The sequence below is a fragment of the Camelus bactrianus genome, chromosome 20 (assembly GCF_048773025.1).
Source record: "Camelus bactrianus isolate YW-2024 breed Bactrian camel chromosome 20, ASM4877302v1, whole genome shotgun sequence".
In the NCBI taxonomy this organism is placed as follows: domain Eukaryota; kingdom Metazoa; phylum Chordata; class Mammalia; order Artiodactyla; family Camelidae; genus Camelus; species Camelus bactrianus.
Window position 1 is genome coordinate 36,639,211 of NC_133558.1, and position 27,895 is coordinate 36,667,105.

Here is a 27,895-nt window from a genome sequence, read left to right on the forward strand (position 1 = left end):
AATTCTCTTCCACTTGTCAGAAATACCTGCCTTCCTACTTCTTCCCCCAATCACATCTTCCCAATCTTTAAGACTGTAGCTCAAATTCACTCACTGTTCCCTACCCTGAGGTCCGTTGGATGTTCATTCAATAACCCAATGTGATGACGACCGTGTGCCTCACTCAGCTGAAGGCCTCATGAAGCCACTTCTGTATTTGCTTCCCATTTCATCTCCAGCATGCAGCCCAGCACACAGCACATGGTAAGAACAACTTCTGGAGCTTCTTAAAAATGGGAAGATTTCCTACAGACCCCTCCCAGAAGTGATTTCTGGAGCTGTTGCCTTTGACCAAATATTGCAATGTGTTAACACCTCACTCACTATCATTTTCTGCAGTTTTTCAGGACCCCTTAGTTCCATCCCCAACCTCCCTTCCCCCCTGTGTTATGGAAGCTCCTTTGTCTCTTTCCCCAGCATCTTTCTTGATACGCATCTCTTTGATATATTTTAGTCATCTTTTGAGATATAACTTGAATATGGTCACCTTCCTTCTGCTTTACTGTACAGGTTTCTCCGTGTTTTTACAAAGTATACAGTTGTGTAACCACCATCACAACCAAGACATGGGTTGCTAGCGTTTTGTACATTACTTTCTTGAAGGATTGTCATATTACAATAGTGCTTCTAGTTTATACACAGGCCTTCACCCAAGGCTAAAAACCCCAAGAGCAGGCACAGTACCTATTTCTTCTTTCCCCTCCACCCCCACTGTAGAGCCTGACGATAAATGTGTGTTGGGTCATGTATTCATAAAACTGATCAGCATACTGTCCTAGCCTATGGAATGCACCACCACACACATTGTGAGTATAATACACACATTGGTTAAATCCCACAAAAAGCTGTACCTCTTAAAATGTCAAACCCAGCCCCCACCACACAAAAAACATACATGAAATTCAGTGCTTACCATCTCCTGTTTCTGCACAGAGCTGTAAGCCCAAATTGTTCTGTGGATTAATCACCCAGTGATTGCTGGTCACCGTGATATCAAAGACAAGCCAACCCACATCTAAAGCTTGGGCCTTTCTCGTATCTAACAAGAATAGATCTGCGTCCCTAAGGAGAAAGAGAACAACAAGAAGACGTTACAGATTTGAAGGAAGACCGTCATCTCCTCTACTTAAGTGAAAACACTACAAAAGCCCTTACAGTAACACAAGTCAGTTACAGAACGAGGGAACAAATGACTCAAGGGGTGAGTAACAAGACACAGAACCTTTCATTGCCAAATCCCAACCCAAACCTGGTGTCGATTAGTCATATCTGAGGGTCATTTCCATCCTCCTGCTCTTCCCTGTCAGGTTTCCTTGACAAACTGACTTCGTGATCTTGATTTGGACCCTGGTCATCAGTGTTTCCCCAAATCGCCATCTGTAAGTCACCCTCACAGGTAAGTTCACGGGCAAGGCTTAAACTGAACAGAGACGGAAGGGCAAGTAGCCGCCCGGGTCCAGACCGATGGGGGTTCTCCAAGCACAGGCGGGACGGGATGCGAGCATCTGTTTTGAAGGTAGTTTTCCTTTTGTTTCAGCTTCTATTATGTATATTTTTTTCACTTTTATCTCATTTTCCACTTTTTATTAAAGCATTGTAATGGATATCAAAGACCAAGAGAGGGTCATCAAATATACCATTGGATTAAGGGAGGAATCCTGTGCATCGAGTGACGGGTCCGCATAGACTTTCTTTAACATCCTCTGCGTGCAAAAGTCCCCTGCAGACGACAGTAGCTGGGAATATAAGCTTGTATGTTTTAGGATCACCTCCACAATGTCCCTGTTATTATCAGGTATCATCTTAACTTTAGCGTGACATTTACAAATGTATTCGTTGTAATGATAATGAATTATTTTATTCTTTATTTCCTCACTACAGGCAGCCTCTGAGCTAAAGGCTATAATATTGCTGACATTTAATTTTTACAACAGATCTTTTATCTTGATGAAATTGAGACTCTGATAGGTTAATGGTAAAAAAAAAAAAAAGAGAGAGAGAGAGAGAGAGAAAAAAAGGCACCCCAGAAAAGTAGAAGAGAAATACACTATTATGCACTTTGTGACATCTTATACTGTACTGAATCTGTTTGAGAGCATATAATTCATACGAGGAAGATCAGAGCTATGTCATAGTAAGCTATGGGAAATACTTGTCTACTGTATTTTCCATCTCTCTGCATCTTAGAAGTCACTTCAGAGGTGGCTTACAAAATATAATAAACTAATTTTGAATTAAATTAAATCACGCACCTTTATTATTTCCTTAGAAAAAATAATCTATGATCATTGAAAACTGATTTTTAACAGAAGTAAAGAATCCAGTCAATATTTTAGAAGCTATGCCTTCATTTCTTTACTTAAACTTGATTTATATCATTCTTTCATCAACCTAGAGAAGTTAAAATGAATGTATTATGATCAGTTGAATTGTCCAGCTACCCTACCCCCAAAATATGCAAATTTCATTCTTTGTCACAATTCTAATTATAGTGTTTACCAAAGAAGGCTTAGAGATACTTCTTCACGTTCAATATAGGACTCAGTCTGAGATACCATGGATATAGGACAAGCATATACAACCATGCAATAAAAAGATTAATTAGTTCCCACTTAAATTTTAAGGATCGATTATATTCACATGTGATGGAATATAAATCAAATTCTCCCTGTCCCTCCTAACTTGGAAAACCTACCAAATAAACAGCACCTAAGAAAATGTGGATTATCCTTAAAATTTCGAAATATTTAAAAAATTTCTTTGAGACTGTAATCTTAGAATTAACCTAGTCACATTATTGGCTTCTTAAACAGAAGAAGGACTCACTTTGCAGTCTGGAAGCTACTCAGGTGCTACCCTGCTTTCCAAGCCCACTTTCATTAGAAATATGGTAAAAGATGCTCTAACTAACTCTGCTAAGCGTATGTATAATGCCATCCCTTGGCAGGATATAAAAACACATTTGAAAAACAAAAAAAGTACAAAGAAGTAAATTCTGAGAGCAATTTCAAGTAGTTAATAAATATCTTTAGGTAGTAATTTCAATGTATTTTCTCTTATTTTTAAATTGTGCTACTTTTCCAGAAAAAAATATATCCCAAACTGTTCACATTCAAATATCAAAACTTTTAAGCATGTCTCTGAGGAAAACGGTTTCATTTTTAATGGATATATTTTGAAAAAGCATCAGCCAGCAGATCCAAGCAAACCCGAAATACCTGAATTTCAGTGATGCAAATCGCAATTCATCAGAAGGTAAACCTAAGCAAATAGTATGGATGAAAAATCCATGTATTTCTAGTTCACCTCTGATCAGTTATAAATGTTCAGTTGCCGTCCTAAGCTTCATGGTTTCCTGTTCTTGAGCAAAGCTATTTCATTTTTGACTGTTCATTTCTCCTCTTTCCTTTTGTATAAAGGCATACAAATTGAAAAGGAAAAAAGTAAATCTATCTCTGTTTGTAGAGGACATGAAAACCCTAAAGATTTCACAAAAAGTTGTTGAAACTAATAAATAAATTCAGTAAAATTGCAGGATACAAAGTCTCTATGCAAAACTCTGTTGTGTTTTTACAGACTAGTAACAGATAATCAGAAAGAGAAATTAAGAAAACAATTCCACTTACAATTACATCAACAAGGATAAAATACCTAGAAATAAATTAAACAAAGTTGGTAAAAGACCTGGATTCTGAAAACTATAAGACATTACTGAAAGATACTGAAGAAGACACAGGGGAAAAAATGGAAAGACACTCTATACCCATGGGTTGAAAGAATTAATATTGTTAAAATGTCCGTACTACCCAAAGCAATCTACAGAGTCAATACAATCCCTATCAAAATTCCAAAGACAGGAGGGAGGATGTAGCTCAGAGGTAGAGTGTGTGCTGAGCATGCACGAGGTTCTGGGTTCAATCCCTGTGCCTCTGTTAAAAAAGTAAATTAAAAAAAAAAAAACCCTAATTATGCCTTAAAAATTAAAATTAAAAAGAAAATTCTAATGACTTTTTCCCCAGAAAGAGCACACACAATCACAAAATTTGTATGAAACTACAAAAGACCCCAAATAACCAAAGCAATCTTGAGAAAGAACAAAGCTGGAGGCATCGCACTTCCTGATTTTAAACTATATTACAAAGCTATAGTAATCAGAACAATTTGATATTAGCATAAAAAATAGAGACATAGATCAATGGAACAGTATAGAGAGCCCAGGAATAAGCCCATGTATTTGGCTTAATTACTTTACAACAAAAAAGCCAAGAATACACACTGGGGAAAGGACAGTCTCTTCAATAAATGGTGTTGAGGAAACTGAAGAGCCACATGCAAAAGGATGAAACTGGACCACAATCTTACACCATACACAAAAATTAACTTAAAACGAATCAAAAACTTGAATGTAAGACCTGAAACCATAAAACTCCCAGAAGAAAACATAGACAGTAAGCTCCCTGGCACTGATCTTGGTGATGATTTTTTTGGTTCTGACACCAAAAACAAAGGTTACAAAAGCAAAAAGTGAACAAGTGGGACTCTATCAAATGAAAAGGCTTTTGTACAGCAAAGGAGACCACCGACAAAATGAAAAGACAATGGGAGAAATATGGAATGGGAGAAAGTATTTGCAAAGGGGTTAATATCCAAATTATATAAAGAACTCATACAACTCAATAGCAAAAAAACCCAAAAATCATTTAAAAATGGGCAGAAAATCTGAATGGGTTTTTCCAAAGAAGACATACATATGGCCAACAAGTACATAGAAAGATGCTGATCATCACTAATCATCGGGGAAATACAAATCAAAACCACAATGAGACAGCAGTTCACACCTGTTAAAAGTGGCTATTTTTGAAGCTTAAGGACAATGAGGAGATCTGCCGGATCGCCCCACAGCTGGATCTGCAGCACCTTCAGATCCCACAGGATCTCCGTATTTATTTCCTTTGAACCCGGGCCAGCCATGTGGGCACATCTAAAAGGAAGGATGTGGTAGCTAGGAAATCACTGCCTCACTGAAGTCACAGGCTTATCGACAGGTTCCAGTGTGTCCTCGCGGGTTACAAATGATCTGTATAGTTTCTGCCTTTTCCGCGTTTCCCCAACTCACATCCATCTCTCCTTCCTGTCTGCCCCGAGGCCCTTAGGACCAACATCAGATTCAGAGCAACAGCCTCACGTAGACTGTCTAACTACTTCCCACAATTTTACAAGATTAGATAACTACAGTAAATCGCACAGCATCATTTCTCAGAGGGAATAGACAGCTGCCTTGTGTTTGGCTGACATGCTGGACCACGGACACCATGGAAGGGCAGAACTTTGTTCTCACTGGAATAGTCACGATGGATATGAATTTTCCTTCTCTGCGCATGAGGTTTCTACCAAAATCACTATCCATGAACTTATAGAATGCCTTGTTCACTGCCATGGAGTTCCACACAGCACTGCTTCTGATCAAGAACTCCTTCAGCAGCCAACGATGTGCAGAATGGACTCATGCTCATGGAATCCACTGGTCTTACCACGTTTTCCAACACCTTACAGCAGCTGGCCTCGTAGAACAGCGGAATGGCACCAACTGGTGCCATTCTTGTGCAAATAACACATGTCCTTCAGGAAGCTTTATATGACCTAAATCTGCCACCAATATAGGACTGTTTCTCTCTAACCATATCTCGCATCGGTCTGGACATCTAGGGCTGGAAGAGCAGTGGCTCTTCATATTCACCCTACCTGATCCCACTAGCCAAACCTTTTGCTGCTGGGCCCCTGGATGCTGGGCAGTGTTGATCCAGACTTTTAGTCCCCAGTAACGGCTGCCACCCACCCCCGCCCCTGCCATGGCCACAGCAATGGCTCCATTAAATCAGAAGACAAGACCTCCATGTGGTCACTTTGGGCTCCTCCCGCCTGTGAATTAACTAAAATCAAAACAGGGCTACCACGCTATGTGGGATGACTGATCCTAAAAGCCATGGTACTTGCCAAAATCAAAGAGCATGTGGATTCCATAACAGGAGAAGGAAGTGATAAATATCAGCGACAACTGTGTGACCCGTTTGAGAAATGAGGATTGTGATTGCGATGAGTATTACCTCCTGGTCTTGATATTAAAACTGCTGTACACGTATTAACCAGCTCTTCTGTTCTCCCCTTCTCCATCTGCCTACCATCGATTTTAAGTAGTTTTGATATTAACTAACCTCAAAGTTCAGTATTACAGTGACAGGTTATCAAAGGGGGAACATGACTCAACCAGGAAAGGAATGAACAGCATCCAAAGATGGACTAAAAAGGCAGAAGAATTATATCACTATTATATTTTTGGGAAAAGTAAGAATGGTTATAAAAGGTGTGTATTGGTGCCAAGTTGACAAGGGTGGACTGTCGTGGCTTCATACTTTGTCAAATTAGCTAAACTGGGACAAAAATACCCCAGAATTCTTGCCCCTGTTTCATTGTGTGTTAAGGTTCTCAATAAGAAAAATGTGTGTGAGAGCAGAAGTTGACACAGGGGCCGAGTTTATGCTGGGAAGACGGGTGAAGGAGAGTCCGGCTCTCCTGCTGCTCATGTACATGGTGTCTGATCTGCTGGTTCACTTTGTTGTGGGGACTGTTCTTCCAGCTTCCACAGAAACTTAACTTCATTGGCGTCTCCAAATCCTGGCCCAAATCCCTCCTGCCAGATCATCTCCCCAGCAAGGGGTGGTGGAGCTCACGGTGAAGTTCACCAGCTCCCTCTTCTCAGGTCACCCACATCCTTGAATTTGGAATTTCTGAGAGATGGGCCTGGATTCCACTTTGTCCCTGGGCTTCTAGCATATCCTTGAAGGTCCCACTTCTCCTGTTTCACAAGCATTTTCTTTTCCAGCTTCCCCTGCTACAAACTTCAGACCCATCACCCAATGCAGAAGCAACAACCTTACCTGAAAGGTCCCACAATTGCAGGAAGTCAAATCACTGTAATAAATTCCTTGTCCCTTATCACTCACGATGGCTCTATTTCTCTTATCAAATAGTCACTGCCATACTCTCTGGTATGTGTTGAATTTTGTGCTCCAAAAAGACATGTTGAAGTCCTAATCCCCAGCGACTATGGATGTGACCTTATTTGGAAATAGGGTCTTTGCAGTTGTAATCAAGTTAAGATGAGGACATTAGAGTGGGCCTTCAACCAAGATGACTGGTGCCCTTATAAGAAGAGAAGAGGCACAGAGATAAAGACACACAGAAGGAAGACGGCAGAAGACAGAGGCAGAGATGGGAGTTATGCCGACACCAGCCAAGGAACATCTGGGGCTACCAGAACCTGGAAGAGGCAAAAAAGAATCCTCCCCCTGGTGTGTCTGGAGGGAGTACGACCCTAACAACACTTTGATTTTGGACTCCTAGCCTCCAGAACTGTGAGAGGATAAATGTCTGTTGTATTGAGCCATCCAAGTTTTTGGTCGTTTGTTACAGCAGCTGCAGGAAACTAATACACCCCCTCTCATTTTCACACATTAAATATTTCACATATTAAATAGCAGGTGGTCAGCAATGTCAGATGCTGAGAAAAATAGAAAGAACAAAAATTGTGTCTGTAAGATTTGGAAGCACGGGGAATGTCAGTGGACAATCAGTAGAGTGGATTATGGGAGTCAAATTCCAGTGGATGGAGGGGTGAATAAAAAAGACAAAAAAGTAATGGGATTTAGAGCAAAGTTTTAAATCATGAGTTTGACTAAGATATGGAGAAGAGAAACAGCGTGGGATTTGGGGCAAAGAGAGTCACACAGAGGGATTTTTAGTTAATGCAAGAAACATGAAATATTTATAGGACACATTTAAATTCATAACATCTTCTCTTATTTCAACACCAGAAGAAATGCATGTAGACAGACGACACTGACAAGCTTCCAAAATAAGCTTATGCTTGGTGACTTCTCCGTAACACTGTTGTTGGAGTTCACATGTAAAACTGCTTTACAAATGAAATCACTCCTTAGCAGGGGGAAATCGGGTAAAGTAATACACGTGGGATGAGCCGCTGGATGGGACCCTCATTCATTGTTTGTCAAAATCTGTTTTTTCATAGGCTTGTGGCAAATAAATTCTCTTGCTTGTTTCTAAACATGATTAACAAACATTTCTCACTGGTATCTTATTACTTGAGCAGAAAGTGTAGGACTTACAGCTCCTCTGAAGAGCCTCATTATAAGTCCACCTTCATAAAGCAAAAAAGTCACAATTATAGGCAGAGTTGGTATCCACTTAATTTCAACAATTACTTGCTATACTTAGGTTTTGCTTAGTATTAGGAAAAAAAAATAATTAAGCCCTTTAAGTCACCTTTCTGAGCTTTTATTCTTCTTTAAATGAAGATCAAAATCCTATCTACTTCATAAAAAGATATGCAAATAAAAATGTTATGCAAATTACCAAAATTGTTATTTTCTTACCAAAACATATTTATGGCATGTAAGTATGCATATAAAAAAGTTGTATGTCTTATGCTTGTATGCTTGATGACATAATTAGGGTCAGAAATGACTTACACAATTAGTACTCTGAAAGTTCTTTAATAACCTGTACTGATTTTCGATAGAAGAAGCCATTCATTTTCTTTGAATTTAGTGACATGTATTGGTAAGTATAATCCACAATGATCCTTTGTCCCTAAATTCAACTGGAGGAAAAAAATTATGGTGAAAACGTATTAAAAGGCAATAAAGTTATGTATATAATCAACCATGAGATAATGAAAGAGAAATATTCTTTAGATTGTTTTAGTTGCAAACGGAAGTATGTGTGCATGTGTGTATACAGATGCATTTTATATATACAAATACATGTATACGGAGAGAGAGAGGGAAAGAGAAAGAAGAAATAGTTCACCAGGAGCATAAACATTCTGCTGTCTAACCAAGAAGCTCTAAATCTGGCCAAGAAAAACTTTGGGAAATTGCCTAGAAGATACACAGATAAATTTTAGAGGAAAAGTGAAAATTCTCCTCTATCTCCACGAGGCATGAACTTTGTAGAGCATGGTGACATCTGCACCTTTCCCCAGATGTCTACGGTGATAACTGTTTCACCTCCTTCCATCTCCTTTTTGTCTCTGAATAGCTTATCACACCCGGTAAAAATGTCACGATGGCCACCCAAGAAGAAAGCACACGTCTTTCTCTGGGTATCGGACATAAATCCCACCACACCATTGGAGGACCCTGATATTCCAGGAGCTCTAAGAGTACAGGACACGTTAACAAGGACGGCAAATTAATCAAGGATATTCTTTGGGGGTTATAATGTCATGTTTTCTCTCCTGAGCAAGTTCAGCTCAAAAGTTAGAATTTGACTCTGTTAGCTGACTGATATTTTTTCAGATGGTAATTTTTTTTGTCCCCAAACCAATGTGAGATCACAAGCTTCTGTAAATCTCACGGAACACCAATTTTCAGAATATCTGAGTCAATGCCGTATCTACATTTAAAAGGCACAGATGCTAATAGGTAAACGAGATGATATTAGATGGAATTGAATGACAAGCATGGCAAAAAAAAAAGGGGGGGGGGAACAAGTTGAATTCCTACGATGAAAATTCAATCCCTTTTTCTCTCTGCAGAATTTTTTTAATGGCCAAGATATTGTTAATGTTAGCAGGTTTCCTAGCATTATGTCATCCCATATTTTTTTCACTGCAGAGAGATCTAAACAAATGCTACTGAATACACACACACATGCGCGAGAGATTCCTTCACTCAGCGAGAAACAAAGAAGTGCATCTGTTACGTGTGTAGCCCAACCACGTTCAGTGCCCTCTAATGAATGAGTGATCTACGCAGTTCAAATTCCTAAGGACTCTCATGACCCCAACTATGAAATCGTCAAAGAAAAATTGCCTTTATGGCATAAATTATTCCCACTTTTAGGTTTATAACTTAAATCTTTAACTAGAGCAGGATTTCCCAACCTCAGTATTATGGACAATGTGGACCAGATCATTCTTTATTGGGGTGAGGCTTGTCTCGTCCATGGCAGAAGGTTTAGCAGCATCCTCCATTAGATGCTGATAGACCCCCATCCTTCCACCCTCACCAACAATGACAACCAAAAATGCCCCCAGACATTGCTAAATGCCTCCTGAGAGCCGAATCCCCTCAGCTGGGAACCACTGAAGTAGGGCTTGATCCCCTCATACTGCAGAAATGCACATCATGCTGGTGTGCTGTCCTGTATCCTCAGAGAAGACAGCACCGACCATCCTCAGAGCCCAGGAAATCTTCCTGGGTGGAAACTGTCCATGTACGTTCTGAAGTATGTCCACAGAAGAATCACAAACCTCAGAGAAGCAGGAGCGGCGGGGAGAGATGATGTACTGTGAACTAGGATGATGACAGCTCAACTAAATACATCCAAGCAGGGAAGGTGGCGACTGACAGCCCGCAGGCTGGCTGAAAATGTGTTCACAACGGAGCATAGAAATGTATGTTCAGAGCAGAAAGTTCGGCAGCGGTTGAATTATACCCAGCATATTTTCTTTAGGGAGTATATAAATATATATATATGTGAAAAAATTAATTCAAGTAAATCACTTAGCACAGTGCCAGACACATGGTGAGTGCCCATTAAATGGATAAGTGCTGGCTGCTGGTAGTAAACGTACTACTGGCGCTGGTACTTCCATTCGTATTACTTAATTCTTTAGGCATTTAAATATGTGAATGCTTAGGAATAGTTCTTCTAGGATACCTCTCTCTCTCTCTCTCTCTCTCTCTCCCTCTCTCTCTCTCTCTCCCCTAACACAGTGTTCCTACTCATCTTCAAAGGCTCAACTCAAGGGTGAACTCCTCCCAGTGGCTTTTCCTGAAGTTCCTCCCCCTACCACGTGAAGAACTAATTTCTCCTCCCCTGGTGTTTCCACACCACATACTGCACTCTCACATCACCCTGCTCGGCACATTGTATTATAGTTATCGAAGCCTGCGTGTGGCAAGCCCACCACAGCCCCAGCCTCAGGCTGTGGGCTCTGGGGATCTTATTTACTCGCCTCACGTCCCCTGCGCCGGCCACATGTAAGGGGCTCAGTAAAAGCATACCCCACTCAGCTGCCTTATCTGGAAAATTCAATCACATGGAGACCTCATTTCCCAATAATGCCAGATATATGAGGTGTGACTAAAGAGTGATGCCTTCTCTATAGAATTTGGGGCTGTCAGCCTCACATGAAAAGATTAAATAAGTGAAATGATGCGAAGCACGTTAAGCTTTGCCCAAGAAAAATAAAGATTTGGATAAATATCAGAACACGCTTTTAAATTGCACACATTTAAATTAAATATGAGCAGGGATAAATGGGGGAGGTGGGGGAGGGGAGGAACGAAATATATAATTTTAAGAGTTTTAAGTCCTGCGAAGATAAGTAAGTGTGAAAAGAGATGAGATAATGGGTCTGCCTCTTTCTTATTTAATTACACAACACTGTCAAAGAATTTATAGACTAGATGGCTAATAGATCAGACAATGTCTTGACTATAAAACGTATCTATAAAATGTCAGTCTAAATTATTGTCCCCACCCTGACACTCCCAGATGATATCTTAGGAAAAGCGAGCTTTAAATATGTGAAATGTATATGTACACACACATAGATGTTTGCATTGTCAAACGCGCTGTCTTAAAGAGTATGGTCTGCCCTGACTTTTCAATTGTTTCTCAGAAGAACCCAAAACACTAAGTACATAGATAAAATCCACAAGTTTGAAGACAGAAGTTTTAAGAAGTGAACTTACGCTTGAAAATGGCCAGAGAAACTAGTTCATTTTCCTATCTCCATTTTAGTTCTGGATTTGAGAAACACACGAGACCACAAGTAATCAATACTGAACCAGGAATAATAATAACTGGATATTAAAATCAGTGTTTCAGATTGAAATTCTTTCCATTTTAACTGTGATTGCATGATAAATAAGTGAAGTATTTTTAATCCATTCCTTTCCCATTTTCAGAGAATTAAAGTCAAAGTTCCCAATTGGCAGGAAACATTTCTGTAAAACAAGGGAAAGAAAATATCTCCTTTTTCTGTGGGGAAAAAAATGTCTTTCGCAGCTTGGGAAAAAAATGTCTTTCGCAGCTTAAGAAAAAATTAGAGCAACTCATTTTTAAATCCTAGGGTTCAGTTTAGTTTAGTTTTGATCTTTGCCCCTCTCTACCTGGAAATGTTGGGGTCACTGTTTTGTAAAGAAATGTGTAACAAAATTATTTCATTATCTTCTCTCTCTCTTTATTGACTATACTTCTGCTTGTTTCTGATTATAAAATGAATTTTTGCTATAAAAATTTAGAAAGTACAGAAAGGAAGAAGAATTAAAATTTAAAATTACCTGCAAGCTTGCAACGAACACTTGATGCTTCCTTCCAACCTGCTTTCCACATGAATTTATAACTAATATAATTATGTGTATTAAGTATAAATGAAATTTGTTTCTCACTTTTGCAATGAACATTATAGTCGGAGCACTTTCCAGTTGTTACTAAATATTTTTTAAACACAATTTCTACTTCCTCTATTAAGTATAGCATTTCCATTTTCCAGAAAACAACTGTATTTTAGGGAAGAATTTGACTATCTAAAATTTGCGTTCCCAGGGTCAAGTTCATAGCTTCAGGGCTTGTAAGTTGGATGGCGTTCATTTCATTATTAGACTTAAAATGTACTGATCCCTTTTATACGAATCAAAGATCAGGTAAATTTTTATTAAGTAAAGTCACCTAGAATCATTTTGCTAACTTTTTCTTTACAGAAACAGTAGCAAACAGTAGCTATTATTATTGTAATAAACATCTCCTTTTGGTAACGCTTTGTATGCAACCCTCTAAACCCTAGTAAAATAGACGCTCCGATTAAGCTGTAAGAGTATATATTGACGGATGTATTTATTAAACAGCATCCCTGGTCTTTGCACTGTGATAAGCACTAGTCCTTCCCACATCACCTGAAATATTCCTTATTGTTCTGAAACACTTGTTTTTGCTTTAATTATTTTTTTATAAAGTTATAAACCGAGACACCAAGAGGTACATCAATTTCCCCATGTGGGAATTCCAAAGACCATGCCCCTACTGCCATACATTACTATTTTCTATAGTGACTTTGAAATTCAAAATAGAAACCTGAAATACTCTAAGAGGCATATGACCTGTTTCTCTATCTTCTCTTCTTGCTTTGGAAGAGAAAATGGAGTCTAAAAAGGAGGTCCCAGATGTACAGATTAATGACAGGGCATCAGATTGTACTTTCTTACACTACAGATTAATGAACCACTGGCAGTGAATGAATGACTTTTTCAAAGATAAAGAAGGCATTTTGCTAGAAATTCTCCCACTTAATCAAGGGTATCAAAATTGAAATGTATATACAAATGACTGGATAAAGAAGTTGTGGTATATTTATACAATGGAATACTACTGGGCCATAAAAAAGAATAAAATAATGCAATTTGCAGCAACATGGATGGACCTGGGGATTGTCATTCTAAGTGAAGTAAGCCAGAAAGAGAAAGAAAAGTATCATAGGATATCACTCATATGTGGAATCTAAAAAAAAAAGAAAAAGAAAAAAGAGGACACTAATGAGCTAATCTACAAAAGAAACAGATTAGCAGACATTGTAAACAATCTCATGGATACTGGAGAAAGGGGGTGGGAAAGGATAAGTTTGGGAGTTTGAGATTTGCAAATTGTTAACCACTATATAATAAAATAGATAAAAAACAGATTTCTTTTGTATAGCACAGGGAGCTATATTCAATATCTTTAATTAAAAAAATGAAAATAAATATATGTATATACACGCATAATGGGGACATGATGCTGTACACCAGAAATTGATACATTGTAACTGCCTATACTTCAATAAACAAAAAACATTTCAAAATGTATTATTAATAAAAAATCAGCATGGGTTCATTCAGAAATAAATCTACAAATTATTATCAATAGAATCTTCTCTTAGTATGCACATGTGAGTTTGTATGTTTCAGAGATTGAAACCAATAATTGGGGAAAAACTTCCATAACCATTAGGGAAAACAACACAAAAGCAATGGGTACAGCATCACCCCACAAGAGGAAAACCGTAATTCAGCAACAGTATGCAAAGCAAGAGAATACCAATCAAAGATACACGCGTACTAGATTTTAGAAATCATTTTTCAAAGACTTAGGTATAATACTAGTGAAATTCTGGATCTTAGACTAGATTTAAACGCATGTTAAAATAAAGAAAGACGTGGCCAATTACACCCAAGAGTACCGAAAGAGTGTGCAAAACCAGTCGTAGAAACACTGAGAATAATTTGTTTAAAAGCAGCTATAATTAGTTTCAAGACAAACAAAGTTTCAAGACAGACAAATGCTCTATTTTTAAAGAGAGATGAAATTTCCCTAAACTATAAGGTCTGATTAAGCATTTTTAGTGCCATTTTAAGCTTTAATAATTTTGGGGGCATAAACGCTACAAACTCACAAAAACCATCATTCAAAAAATTGAACTATATAAATTAATTGTACACTTCTTTAGCTTCGTGAATTCATTTTGTGTATGTGGAAAGACAGAAGTTTTAAGAGATGGTAACACAATACTAAAAAATATTTCAAAATGTATTATAATAAAAAATCAGCATGGGTTCACTCAGAAATAAATCTACAAATTATTATCAATAGAATCTTAGTCCTATTTTCATCATTGCTATTATGTCTTAAATCATACAGTTCACATACGTAGAAGATAAGAGTGAAAGGAAAAAAGGAATAGCTTGTTCATTGGATGACATTCAAAACCATCCTGAGCGGGAAAATCAATGGACCTAAATAAAAGTTAGGACCTTTCACTGAGATCAATGTATACGTCTGTATTTAGATTCAAACAATTAATAAATATATTCCAGAGGACAGAGGCCCAGCGTACCAATAGTTCTCGTTAAAAAAAAAAAATACTTGGTGTGTTAAATAACCAAGAACAAATTCAACATTCATAAAAAGATACTGCTAATGGCCTAAAATAAAGATAATTCAAGCATTTCAGTATGTGTTCATGGAAGTAGCATCTCATTCATGGGTAATAATAATTTCAAAACTGTAAATCATACCAAGTGAATTCATAGTGCTGAGGCTAAAAATTACTTAAGGCACTATTCCTCCTCTAAAGAGCTCACAGTCTAAGAGTGGAAAAAGACACAGAAAAGAGGATTATAAATAAAATATCTGTTAGCTATGGCCATGTAAGTAAACAATATTGGGAGCATTATTTTCAGTTCTAGTTATTTAATTTTTAAAACCACACCACCATCATCATTCAGTATTTTAAAAAACAAGGCAGTAAGCCAGGCCCTGTCTCTGTGAGGAAGGAAAAAAATATGAGTATCCTCATTTTATAAGTGGAACCACAGGACTGAGACTTAAAAACAACAAATAAAAAATTCACCCACAGACAAATAGCTAGTTAAGTGTTAGAGCTGAGAAAAGAACAGAGACCGTTCTGCCTTGGAATGACTGCTTTTAAAATAACAGTGTACAGAGATCAATATTTACTGAGGGGTGTCCTCCTGAGCCAGTGTTTCATAGGATATTAAGGATTACAAACCCAAAGGAAAAGATTCCGCAGTCGAATAATTTTGAGGAAGACTAGGTAAGGCAAAGTTGACGGGTGTCCTTCCTATAAAGCCTTTGCAAGACTTTGCTATTCGGGTACCCACTGTGAATGTCCTAAAACACAGTCTAACAAGTAGACTTTTCAAATGCACTTGCCCCCAAACCCTGTTTATTCTTTTCCTTCTTTGAGTATTGGGAGAGGGGGTCTGGTGTTCCATGGAAGACCCACTGGGAAATCCCACACTCCAGAAGACCAAGAAAAATCCAAACATCAGAAACTGGAAATATTCAACAAGGAGAGAAAGGGCCTTAGAGAGGACATAAAAGCTGTCTTTAATTATTTGTCCCATCAAAGAAGAACAGTGTATTTCACCGAGAGAAAGATCTAGACTTAATGAATGAAAACTACTGGAATAAACTTCACCTCAACATAACACTTCAATATGAATTTTTTTTAAATGTAAGGTCTGTTCAACAAAAGTGCTAATCACTTGTCAAAGGTGTGACCCAAGCAATTTCTGCCTTTTGGGTGAAAACGCCATAAGGTCCCTTCCTAATTCTTGTATTTGGTGGCTCATTTGCTGAGGCTTTCAAACATTTGGTCTTTCGCATTATCTGTCCATTTCTGCACCATTTTGAATGGACAGAGACATACAGGTTAACTGTCAGAATCGACTGCAAATACAATGTCTTCCGTCAAAATACACGTAACCCTATGGACGATTTACACTTACAGGGAAAAATACAGCCCCTCTTCTCTAACTTGCAAAACACCAAGTGCTTTACATCATCTTAATGATTAACTTCATGTGTGCAGAATAAAATGGAAGCTTGGTTTTTTTTTTTTTCATTTACAAAATGAGGCAGTGGGCCTGGAAAGCTTTTGGTGGGGACGGCAGGGCATGAAACGATTGAGCACACAGACTGGTGTCAGGAGTAGGGAAAAGCTGAGGAGAAATGTACCAGGCACGTTTCAGATCAGTTACTTTTCTGTGTATCTATACCTGACCTTCACTGCCACTAAGCTCAAAGAAAGCACGATTTGACAGATCAGGAGGGTTTTCTATGGATTTGACCACAATGTAACATTTGTTTGCTAAGATAATAAATCAGATATAAAGTTGATACCTATTTGCGTATTCCTTGATGATCTGGTAGATGCTAATCTTAATCGTTTCATTTTCAAATCGGTTGTGGCTCCGGTCCTTGTATATCCGGAATTCTGCTGCCGTGACTGCTTCTCCATGAGGAATTTGAGTAAGATCAAACCGGAATTCTTTGTAATGCCTTCGCTGGTGAGAAAAATCCTTGTCTCTTTCAACTGAAAGAAAGAAAGAAAGAAAGAAAGAAAGAAAGAAAGAAAGAAAGAAAGAAAGAAAGAAAGGAAGAAAGAGAAAATGTTAGTCCTTTATAAAATATGGAAATTAATGGTAAATTCTGTAGCTTTGAAAATGAAAACAAACAAGCAGGATGTTATAAAACTGGGAAAACACTAAAACCGCAGCCTCAGACGTGTTTCCAGTTGAAGGAAATTCCACAAACCAACAGCCTCGAGTTCAAAAGCAATAGAACCTCTGTGGTTTTCTACAAATTCCTGGCTCCTCAATGGAAAGGTTATCCAAAAATGTTTTTAAAAGGGAAGGTTGTAAAGTTATTACTAGTATGTATCAAGTACCAGAACAGAGGAGGGTTCATACAGGAATTAGGACTCTGTGACAGAAATACTCTGGAGTTCCAGGTGAAGTCAGCGGTGAGATTTAGCACAGCCAAGGGAGGAAAGAAGGAAGGAACTGCAGGCTCAGTGGGACTGTGTTTATGAAATTGTAGAGGTCAAGTAAATAAAACAAAGTCATTTTCATGAGAAAGATGATTTTGAAAATGTCTTCCCCAGAAGAGGTTTTGTTTCCTCCTTTTTGCAAACAAAATGCTCTTCTTTAAAAAAAACAAAAAGAAAAAAAAAAGTTCTTATAGACTATTGAGTACAACTTTGCATCTGGGGTACGGCATCCAACCTCCCAATGACCTCTGTCTGTTCTCACACAGGATTGAGAGGGGAACGTATTTCTCCCTTCAGTAACCTTTCTACCAAATGAGGTCAGAGAATTTCTCTTCTTGGGAATATTGAGGAATGTGGGAGAATTCAGGACAGTAAGTGTCAGGCATCGCATTACATCATCTGGCTTTGTAAGAGAGTGTATTGTTTGATATAGTCTATGCTGGGTACCAAAAGCTTTCTGGAGGAGCTACCTATTGAAAGGGCTCATTTTTAGTCATGAATGCCTCACCATTTTATAAAAGGGAAGAACAAATCTGACTCCATATTAGATCTGTTCCTTTGGTTCTAACCCTGGGCTCCTGTGCTGAGTCATGCTGGTTCTGCACCTTTTATAAAAGAATGTTGCCTAGAGCCTGAAACAGACAGAAGACCCCATTCTCAAGGGTCTGACCTTTAAAGGTATAACACTTTTCCATTCATATAGAAATAAAAAGTTGCAGAATAGAATATAACATTTGTTTTGTTGGAGGTTTAGAGGGACACCATGACCTGACCTGCGTGGACAGCCGCAAGAACAAAGGATTTCGACACCAAGAAGTTTTGCAACAACCAACCACACCCCCTCCCCTTTTCAGTATAAAAGGAGCCTGAATTCTGACTTGGGGAAGATGGTTCTCCAGGACATTCGTCCCCCATCTTAGTCTGCCAGCTTTCTGAATGAAGTCATCATTCCTTGCCCCAACACCTCGTTTCCTGATGTATCGGCCTGTCGTGCAGCGAGCAGAACTAGTCTGGACTTGGTAACAATTTGATGGAGTTAAGTTTCTCAGCATTGGTAGGTTTCTCAAAATCTCATATATGTCAGATAATATGAGAGAGGTTACAAAAAAATCCACTGCAAAGGACTGTGTTCCCCATGTCTCACGATTATAACTTAAATTAATGTTTTGTAAATGTATCCAGTGATGTTCCATCGCTAAACTTTTGTTACAAGAAGATTTTTAAAATATGTTATATGAAAGATTTATAATGTCCAAAAGTTGGATTAAGATACAAAAATATCTTTAGGAGGTTTATTGAAGTTATACTAACATTGCTAGAAATACATGAAACTTGGGATCCAAAATTAGAGGAGAGCCAAGATTAAGGGAGAGAGAAGACAGTTATCATCCAGGAGTGATTCTGGGGAACTGAGGCTGCTAGACCCTAAGCTCCAGCGCCAGATGGGGTTCCATGTCTGAGAGGATGCTCACGACAAAGGGGCCTACAATTCCTTGCCTTCATCCTTCAAAATAATTGGTTTCTTTTCCCGGCAGGAGTAGGAGGTGTTTAGGAGAGTAAGAAGCTGCAGAAAAGAAATGTAAGCCACCCCAGGAGACATTTTCATCCCACGGACTTGGCAAGAATGGTGTTCTTGGGCTGGCTGGCTTACACCAACACCACCTCACAAGACTCACGAAGTTTTGTTTTATTTAAATATCATTATCTCGGTCCTAATCCATTCCCGGGGAGATGATTAATTAACTTTTCCCTAAGTAAGGAAGATGACTCCATTTTTAGGATCCTATTTTGGTCCATAATTTAAACCTGTTTTCTGTCTAAACTTCGGCTGGCGGTAGTGCAGACGGCTAACGCTGGGTCTCCATCTCCGTTGGTCCATTCTCCCAACTGAGCCATGTGAGAGGGAGGTGTAAGGGTCAGAAAATATCTACAAACTGGATACCCAGTAACTAGAGTGTACGTATGAATATTGAAGCTAGCTGCAGCTCTTGTTTACAGAGAACTTCCTTTAATTCACTGAAAACATGTTCTTTTCTGAACCCAATTTAAAGGAAGTAGATGACATTATGAAACAGTATTTAAATAGCACTGTTCTAAGCATTTTATTAATCTTAACATATTACACTTCATAACAACCTAGGAGGTCTGCTTTGTTATCACCCTCGTTTTGAAGATGAGGAAACTGACGAAGTGTAGAAAAGAGACACCTTGCCAAAGAATTTGAACCCAGGCATTGGATGCCAACCAAGCGATGGTTCTCAAACTCCAGGATACACTGCTGCTTCTGCTCAGAGACTGTTACTTTGTCCTAATTTAATAAGAATTTATGCTTTCATAAAGATCTGAAATCTTGCATTCATAAGTCCCAAACCCAAAAAGCTCTGAAAACTGAAAAATTTGGCTTCAAGTTCATTTGGCAGAAGGAGTGGAAATTAACTCATTTGAGGTGATTTTCAAGTCCCTGTTTATCCCACTTTATAAGCATGGCTTTGCTGCAAAATGTCCGTGTGTTTCACTAAGTGGCGTGGTCCCCAGCTCTGCTTGAGGGGTTCCGTACTCTATACCACAACACTAGCCAGTCATTCAAAAAGACATTTTCTCGATTCAGAAAGTCAATATCCAAAGTTCTAAGTGATAACACTCATTTTTCAATTTTTCACGAACGATCAATTTTATATCAATTTTATATTTGAAATTTAGACAAGAATAACTGTAGTCTTGGAAATAAGGGCTTCGGCATGAGTTTGTCAGGACCCAGCCCACGGCATGCACCTGGGTAGCGCAGACGAGTACTGAATTCGTGTATTATGTAAAGTCATCTACTGTTCTGGAATCCCCTGTGAGATGTTAGTGTAATAAAGTGGGAAGCTAGAATTTCAGCTGTTATTATAAAATTTCAGTTTTCTAATCCAGGCTATTTAACCTAACCCCTTAAGGGGGCAAATTTTCAAAGGGTTTCATAAAATTTTATATTAAATATACCACACAGAATAAAGCTGCAGTGCAGATTTGTGTCCAGTGATTCAGAGTCCCGGATCCCACTGCTTTGAATTATAATTGCACTGGTAAATTCCATGGGACATGTTGGAGTGAGTAATGGAATAAAACTGGTATTTATATAGCCTTGCACTCCTAATGATACTCAAAACTATTCACACGGTAATCTCAGTTACCTCAAAGAGCACTGCTAGGGAGGTGTCAAATATTAATATCCCTGACTTAAGAATAAGAAATTGGGTGATGACAGCCAGGCGGTAACAGATGTCTGTCTTCTAAAGCTCATTATAAATCTTTGCTTAATTTCCCTACCACCTACATAATGACATCCTACTTAGAGACTAGTTCATTGTTCGTGCAGTTAACCCTGGAACAATGTGAGGGCCAGGGGAACTGACCGCCTGGCACAGTCGAAAATCTGCATATAATTTTGATTCTCCAAAAACGTAGCTACTCATAGCCTACTGTTGATCGGAAGCCTTACCAATAACGTAAACACATTGATTAAACACATCTTTTGTATATTACATGTCTATCTACATATACCTTATGCATTCATCACATATCTAACTTAAAAAAAAATTTTTTTTTGGTATTTCCAGGGGACGCGGTTCATCTCTGAGTTTTTTTTTTTCCAAATTGTTGCAAATTTCCAAAAATTTTTTTCCAACATATTATTTATTGAAAAAAAAAAAAAAGTCCACAAATAAGTAGACCCATGCAGCTGCACCCGTGTTGTTCGAGGGTCAACTGGATATCAAACGAGGTTTATCAGCACCGCACAGCAACGTAGAGAAATGGCTGCAAGGGCCAGGGCGGGTGAGTGCTTAACACCGTACAGCGCCTGATCCGAAGAGGCTGAATGAAAGACTGTGAATGGGGCAAGAGCTGGATCTGTCTTTGCCCTCAGCAGCATCCTGAGGGCAGGATAACATACTTAACTCTCATCCTCGGGGCACAGGTTTTATTTAATCCTCACAACTTAACTTACATACGAGAGTTTCTGGAATGTGCCCAAGAGCCCACACACAGCCTATCTTTGGGAGCGAACAGACTTCCACCCACGGTGGGGGTTTCCATGCCTCAAGCCCTCAACAACACAGCCCCATGCATGCGTTTGTCTTTCCTGGATGTAGTTTTGTTCCTTTGTTTGAACTAATTATCCCTCAGGGGAGTTGACCTTTCAATGTTCACGTTCTCCTCCCTGACACTCCTGCCCATAGAGGGTGCCAGTCATTCTGGATTCTGTTCATTTTTCTAGAACTCACTTCCTCTGATCTTTATTGTCGCAAATGTCATATTATATTCACTTGCTTATACTGACTCAACTACCCACCTAAGGAAATGTTTATGAATCAGCAAGTGACTGTCTTCACCACCTGAATTAGCATCATACAATATCGGTGTTAGTACGCAAGGTCTTCCTTCGCCTACAACCGTATCTTAAAATAAGTGTAACTCACCAGACAAACCCCGCCATACGCCAACCTTTGCCCATCAGACCCACTACCCCAAGCAACACTCCCAAGACAGATTAAAGAGAACACACGCACACACACTGTATATTCCTTAAATGTAAGCTTTTTATAGGAGCTAGCTTTGCCTTGTTCCTACTGTGATGATTTTGGTAAATATATTAAATATATTGTGTTTCTCTACTTATCACAGTGCTCTGTAACCCCTTGCAATTGTCAATTGCTTGGGAAGCTGAAAAGAAAAGCAAATAAACAAGTAGAAAAAAATCTTTAAAAGGTATACTATTAGTGGGGGTTATTCATAATGTATTAAATACTTGAATCTTCTAATTCATTCTCACCTTTAAATGTAACATCAACAAAATACCACGGGTTTCTAAATTTCTTTATGATCATTTCTAATAATATCTGTTACCAGATTAAAATCTGCACAAGACTGCATTAAAAAACCATGTTTATATTCCTATTTGGTGATAGAAAAGATCTCTTAATTACCAGACAAAACAGATAAAGCAAAACAAAACAAAACAAGCAGAAGGGTTAGCTCACTCCAGCCAGACCCAGACACATCACAGGGGATGAAAAGACATGAACGTTAAAAACAGGTCGAGAGCAAGATGGTAACACCTCTCTCTAGTGGGGACCATTTCTTTGTCCCACACCATAGACCCCGTTTCTCTCTTGTGAAGTGGAAAAGAGAGTTCTGTAGCTAGATTGAAAACACACATCCGGTAGCAACGGATTCACGTTTGAAGATTGTATTTAAAAAGACAACACAACGACCTGCCCAGGCTACTGTTTCGGTGCCTAAACAAGACCCACAGGCTGTGTTTTTTACAAGCAGCCAAACAAATGTGTCACAGATGCCATGTGTCACGGATGCTCTTCTCCCACGGCGCCACTGATGCCACATGCTTGTTCTGAAGATCACTGCATGTAAACCAGTGACCATCACGATAAATTAAACCCGCCCAACATAGGGCTGACTGAGGTATTTGAGCTGATGGTTGCCCACAGTGCTCTCTGCAAAAATTAAGAGTTGCTCTACTGTCTAGACATACACACCAACCCGCAGCAAATAAACCATCAGAAAATTCAGCAAAATCACCCAGCTTACCACTCAAAACAGGATCGTAATGATGGTGGGGAGGGCACACCCTTCTGCTTCCAGGAAGCAGGTTTTTGTGTATTCTACACATTTCTGTCTACGAACCACCTAGAACAATGGAGATTCATCTATGCTGACAGAACCAGAGAATGAATTTATTTTTACGGTTTGGTTTTAAAAAGCAGCACCATCAAAGCCTACAAAAGGTAAAATATGAATCAAAAGATTAACATTCCATGAGTAATGGGCTGAGAGTGAGGAGAAACAGGATTGCTTTTCTATAAGCACCAAACGACACTCTAAATGCTCTAAATTGCCCAAGTTCTGCAAAGATTAGTGCTTCTTGTGTTTAAAGACAAGACGCCCCTGAAGACTTTTACTGTTGAGATGTAATTTAACAGAAGTTAGTGACTGACTGCACTCTCTTTTTTTCCCCCCAAACAGGCACCTCTCAGAGTGACTTTATCATTAAAAGAAATTGGATAGAAACATCCTGACTAGATATTTGCCTGTCTACAATGTTGGAAGACGAGAACTAATTAACAGAGGATTGCAGTTTTATCTTCTTAGTGATTTATCTGCAGTTTTAAGGACACCCATCCATGGGCAATCAGTCTTAATCTCCCACACAAGGGCTGTAACTTGGACGATACAAATAGATACAGTAGCTGTAAGGCGAAGATAGCATTCTCCCAGGAGCCTGGCCAGCTGTTGAAAGAATACAGATCATTGTTCGCTGCTGAGTGCAAAAAATCATTAGGAGATTACTCATAGAATTATTACTTATCTCTGTAACATTTTAAAGTGAAAGAAAAAAAAAAAAGCAAAGATATCATGTGACTACCAAGATACATCTTTGCAAGGCATCCTTTGCTGACTAGTCCACTGAGAAACAAACTCGGTCCTAGGAAGGCCTATTCATTGGTCAGTGAATGCACATGTATACGTTTCTTTGAAAGGCTAACCATCCCAGAGAGTGTGGTAAACTCCAGATTCCAGAAACTCTAAGAGCCTCTTAATATGACAGCCATGTGTGACTTGAAAAAGGGGAAACTGTCCCCCTGAATGGTTTGTTTCAAAGGACAAACTCAGTTGACTTTCAAATGTTCCACAGTTGAAATACTCTTAACCTGTACTCATAAATGCTTCATGAATACAGTTTTACAAGGAAGCAAAAAAAAAAAAAAAAATCTCGAAAAGGAAAGGTGAGATGGTTAAATAATTTCAGTGTTTGTAATATGAGCGCTAAACACATTGATTTCCTGAATCAATTTAAAATACAATGCTTACAGTTTTGTTGTTTACAAAATGTAGTGGATGAACTAATATTGGTATGTTATTTTGTTCTAAAAAAATATAAGCAATTTAGGGACCCAAAGAATTAAATATTGTATACAGAGAGCTTTGGAACTGGGAGGAACACGGACTCCTCCTCAGATTGGATGGATGGTCTCAGCAGCCAGCCCTCAGGGGTTACTGGAATCCTACAGTTCTACAGAGCAAGGGTTGGTATGAAAACTGATATACTGAGTAATAATTAAACAACGACAGCAATACATTAAGTCACTATTGATTTCATAAAGTTAATATAGTTCAAATTGTTGTTGTTTCTCCCTCTGCCCCACCCACTCCTGGCTGTCAGAGAGCTGCTTTTTCTCTTTCTCACCTTCCATATAAGCTCATCCTCCTTATCCTAAAAATAGCTACTGGGCTACCCCTACACTCACCCAAGCCCCAAATATTCATCAGATAACCGCTCTGAGCCAAACCCTAATAGTGAAGGAGATTAAAGAAGCAATGAGACAGGAGCTCAGGATGAGAAAGACAGAGATGGAAAAGTATCGTGGTGGCACCATTCCACTGGGGCTTGGGGGGGCACGCGTGTAATGTAAGACAGAATAAGAGAGGCAGTAGGCTTCCACGGGAGGGTCATATTGGACTCGGTCCTGAAGACTTATCACCAAGTGGAGAAAGGAGTTGACATAGATGAAAAGAGATGGGAAAGCTTAGGGCTCAGGCAGCACATGGTAAAGCCTTCTCTGTCCTTGCAAACGGCAGGGTCGGTGGCGTCATGATCAGTACTGGAAATACGAGGACAGCAAGGGTTTCCTGGGACGCGAACAACATTTTCCTGGATTCCCATCCCATCAATGCCCTCTATATTCTAACAGCTACAGGGAGAAACTTTTTTTTTTTTTTAAATCAGTATCACCCAACACAAGGAACCCATAGTCAACACTCAAAAAGTTTTGAAAGCTGAATGAATGAATGATCCCTCAGTGGCTGTCTCCCTTTCCTAACTTGATGATTTCAAGTACCCTTTTCCTCCAGCTGAGATGCTTCCCCGAGGCTCAGAGGTCTAAGTCCCCCTTCTGCTTAAAACCTCCAGTTCTGAAGAATCCCAGACTACTTTGAAAATTCTTCCCCAAACTGGTTTCTCCTGCTGGGGCTCCCACTGCACTTTTTTCTCCACTTCTCTCTTGAACATGGAGATGTCATTATCGGACCACAGTTAAGAGTTGGATTTAACATGAAACTTCATTCAATCTTAGTTCCCTAAGCCAGTAAAAGAATGTGACATTAGAAAAGTTACTCAACATCCTTATGCCTTTATTTCTCTTTCTTTAAGATGAGGTAGATCATAAAAGGCTTACTCCACAGTGCGCTGTAAAGGTTAAATAATATTTGAGGGAGAGAACCACAGCGCGTCTGGAACAGAGCACGTTCTCAAAAGTAGCTGTTCTATTAACTACTTTCCATTTGCATTACAATTATTATGTCACCTTATGTTTACCTCATGAGTAAGATACTTCAGAAGAATATCTATGCTTTTGTTTTGTTTCTTATCTTTGTATTTCTACATATATCACAACCACGACTTTTTATACAGTAAGTGGTCAAGAAAAGTTTAATTGTGCAAAATTGCTACCTGGCCTAAAATGCAGCCGTTCTGATTATCAAATGTCAATTTCTTTATCTGAAATGTAGGTAAATAAAGGTGATTACTATGATTGTCTTTTTTTTAAATTCTGTTATGGTGGAGTTAAAAACTTCAGGCTAGGTTTTTACAACAGTGGGTAGTTAGAAAATAACTGTATTTACTCGATACCTTGTTTACATATTTCGCACCTATAAGGTAGATAACACAGTGGCATATATTCTGACGTTCATATATTGCTCCTGAACCCAATCAAATTAGCTGATTCTGACACACTTCCTCTTTAAAGAAGTCTGAAAGTCACTTGGTCATTTTTATCCCTGAAAACAACACTGCATCCTGAGGTATAGAAAATATTTTGTTATTGTCTTTATTTTAGATATTTTTATACTGGAAATCATTAACTGGAATTTAAAACAAATACTCATCTTTTGTGGATTGAATATGAATATGAAACTTCAAAAGTTAGTTTAAATTAATACAGAGGATGGTACCTGACTAATTCATTGTATATAATAAAAAATGATTACTTAATGATGAGTGAATATACTCAGTATGTAAATACTGGATTTTGGTTCCACTGTATACAAATATTTGAGAAAAGTTTGTGTTTACTTATAAGAAGTCAGTGTAAAAACACAACTGTCTGATAACCACTTCTTGGTAAATATTTATTTCATGGTTTCTTTAGTGGAAAAATCTGTGGGGAAGCAGAATGCCTGGCAACTAGAGGTCAACCATCCCAATCTCACCAGATTTCACTGAATGACCTCGTGAATTCTGCCCCATCAGTAAAATAAAACCCTCCATTTTTTTTTTTAAATTGAAGTACAGTCCGTTACAATATGTCAATTTCTGGTGTACAGCACAGTGTCCCGGTCATGCATAGACATGCATATATTCATTTTCATATGCTTTTTCATTAAAGGGTATTACAAGATATTGAATATAGTTCCAAGTGCTATACAGAAGAAATTTGGTTTTTATCTATTTTTATGTATGGTAGTTAATATTTGCAAATCTCAAACTCCCAAATTTATCCCTTCCCACCCCCTTTCCCCTGGTAACCATAAGATTGTTTACTATGTCTGTGAGTCTGTTTCTGTTTTGTAGATGAGTTCATTAGTGTCCTCTTTTTTTCTTTTTTCTTTTTCCTTTTTTTTTTTTCAGATTCTACATATGAGTGATATCATATGGTATTTTTCTTTCTCTTTCTGGTTTGCTTCACTTAGAATGACAAAAATCGTCCATTTTTATCACCTGAAGGTGGAAGAGGTTGTAGTAAGTGACAGACCGGCAAAGAACCTTCCTTTCTATCTTGAATACAATGAAATGATAGTTTATCTGCAGCGAATAGTTGTGGTTATCTGACAAAAACAGGTCAAAGGTTTTGTGAGTTTTCTTCTGAAATTGCTCAGTGCCTTCTCTAATGACTGATAATTGAAAACAGAGACCAGGGTTCCCAAATGTGGTGGGTGACAGATGAGCCGCAGATTAATGCTGATGCTTGGTTCGGAGACACTAAGAGGTCAGGAGTCACGGGAATTAGCTATTGTGCTACTGTGAAAAGACAGACATCAAGTCTATTATCCCCTTAATAGCTCTTCCCCAAGCCTGAAATCCATTCTCACTTGCTTCGGTCATAATTTAGAGCCACCTCGCCCGTTACTCATATCAAAGTGAAACCACTCACCCTCAGTTTATCAATATTGGGGTTTTCATGTTTTTATTTATATACTAAGAAACGATTTTTTTCATATCTCATTTTTAGTGTATTCTGTGCTCATTCTGGAGAATTTCAGAAACATCTTGTCTAGAAAAAAAAATTATACTTAATGGAAAGAAAAGAAAACTAGAAAACTTGAGATTATACTAAATGTGTTCAGAATTTCCCTATGGGGGGAAAAAAACCAAGAGCG

The 27,895-nt window shown here is 38.5% G+C and overlaps 1 protein-coding gene across 1 annotated transcript in view; it reads right to left on the reverse strand.

Moving 5' to 3' along the window:
* BMP5 (bone morphogenetic protein 5) overlaps positions 1 to 27,895 on the reverse strand; it is a 109,661-nt gene that overhangs the window by 39,668 nt on the left and 42,098 nt on the right. The window contains exons 2-3 of the mRNA XM_010973915.3: positions 16,810 to 17,002; positions 953 to 1,101 (exon numbers count right to left, since the gene is read on the reverse strand). Of these exons, the coding sequence (XP_010972217.2) occupies positions 953 to 1,101; positions 16,810 to 17,002 (342 nt within the window). The remainder of the gene's footprint in view (positions 1 to 952; positions 1,102 to 16,809; positions 17,003 to 27,895) is intronic.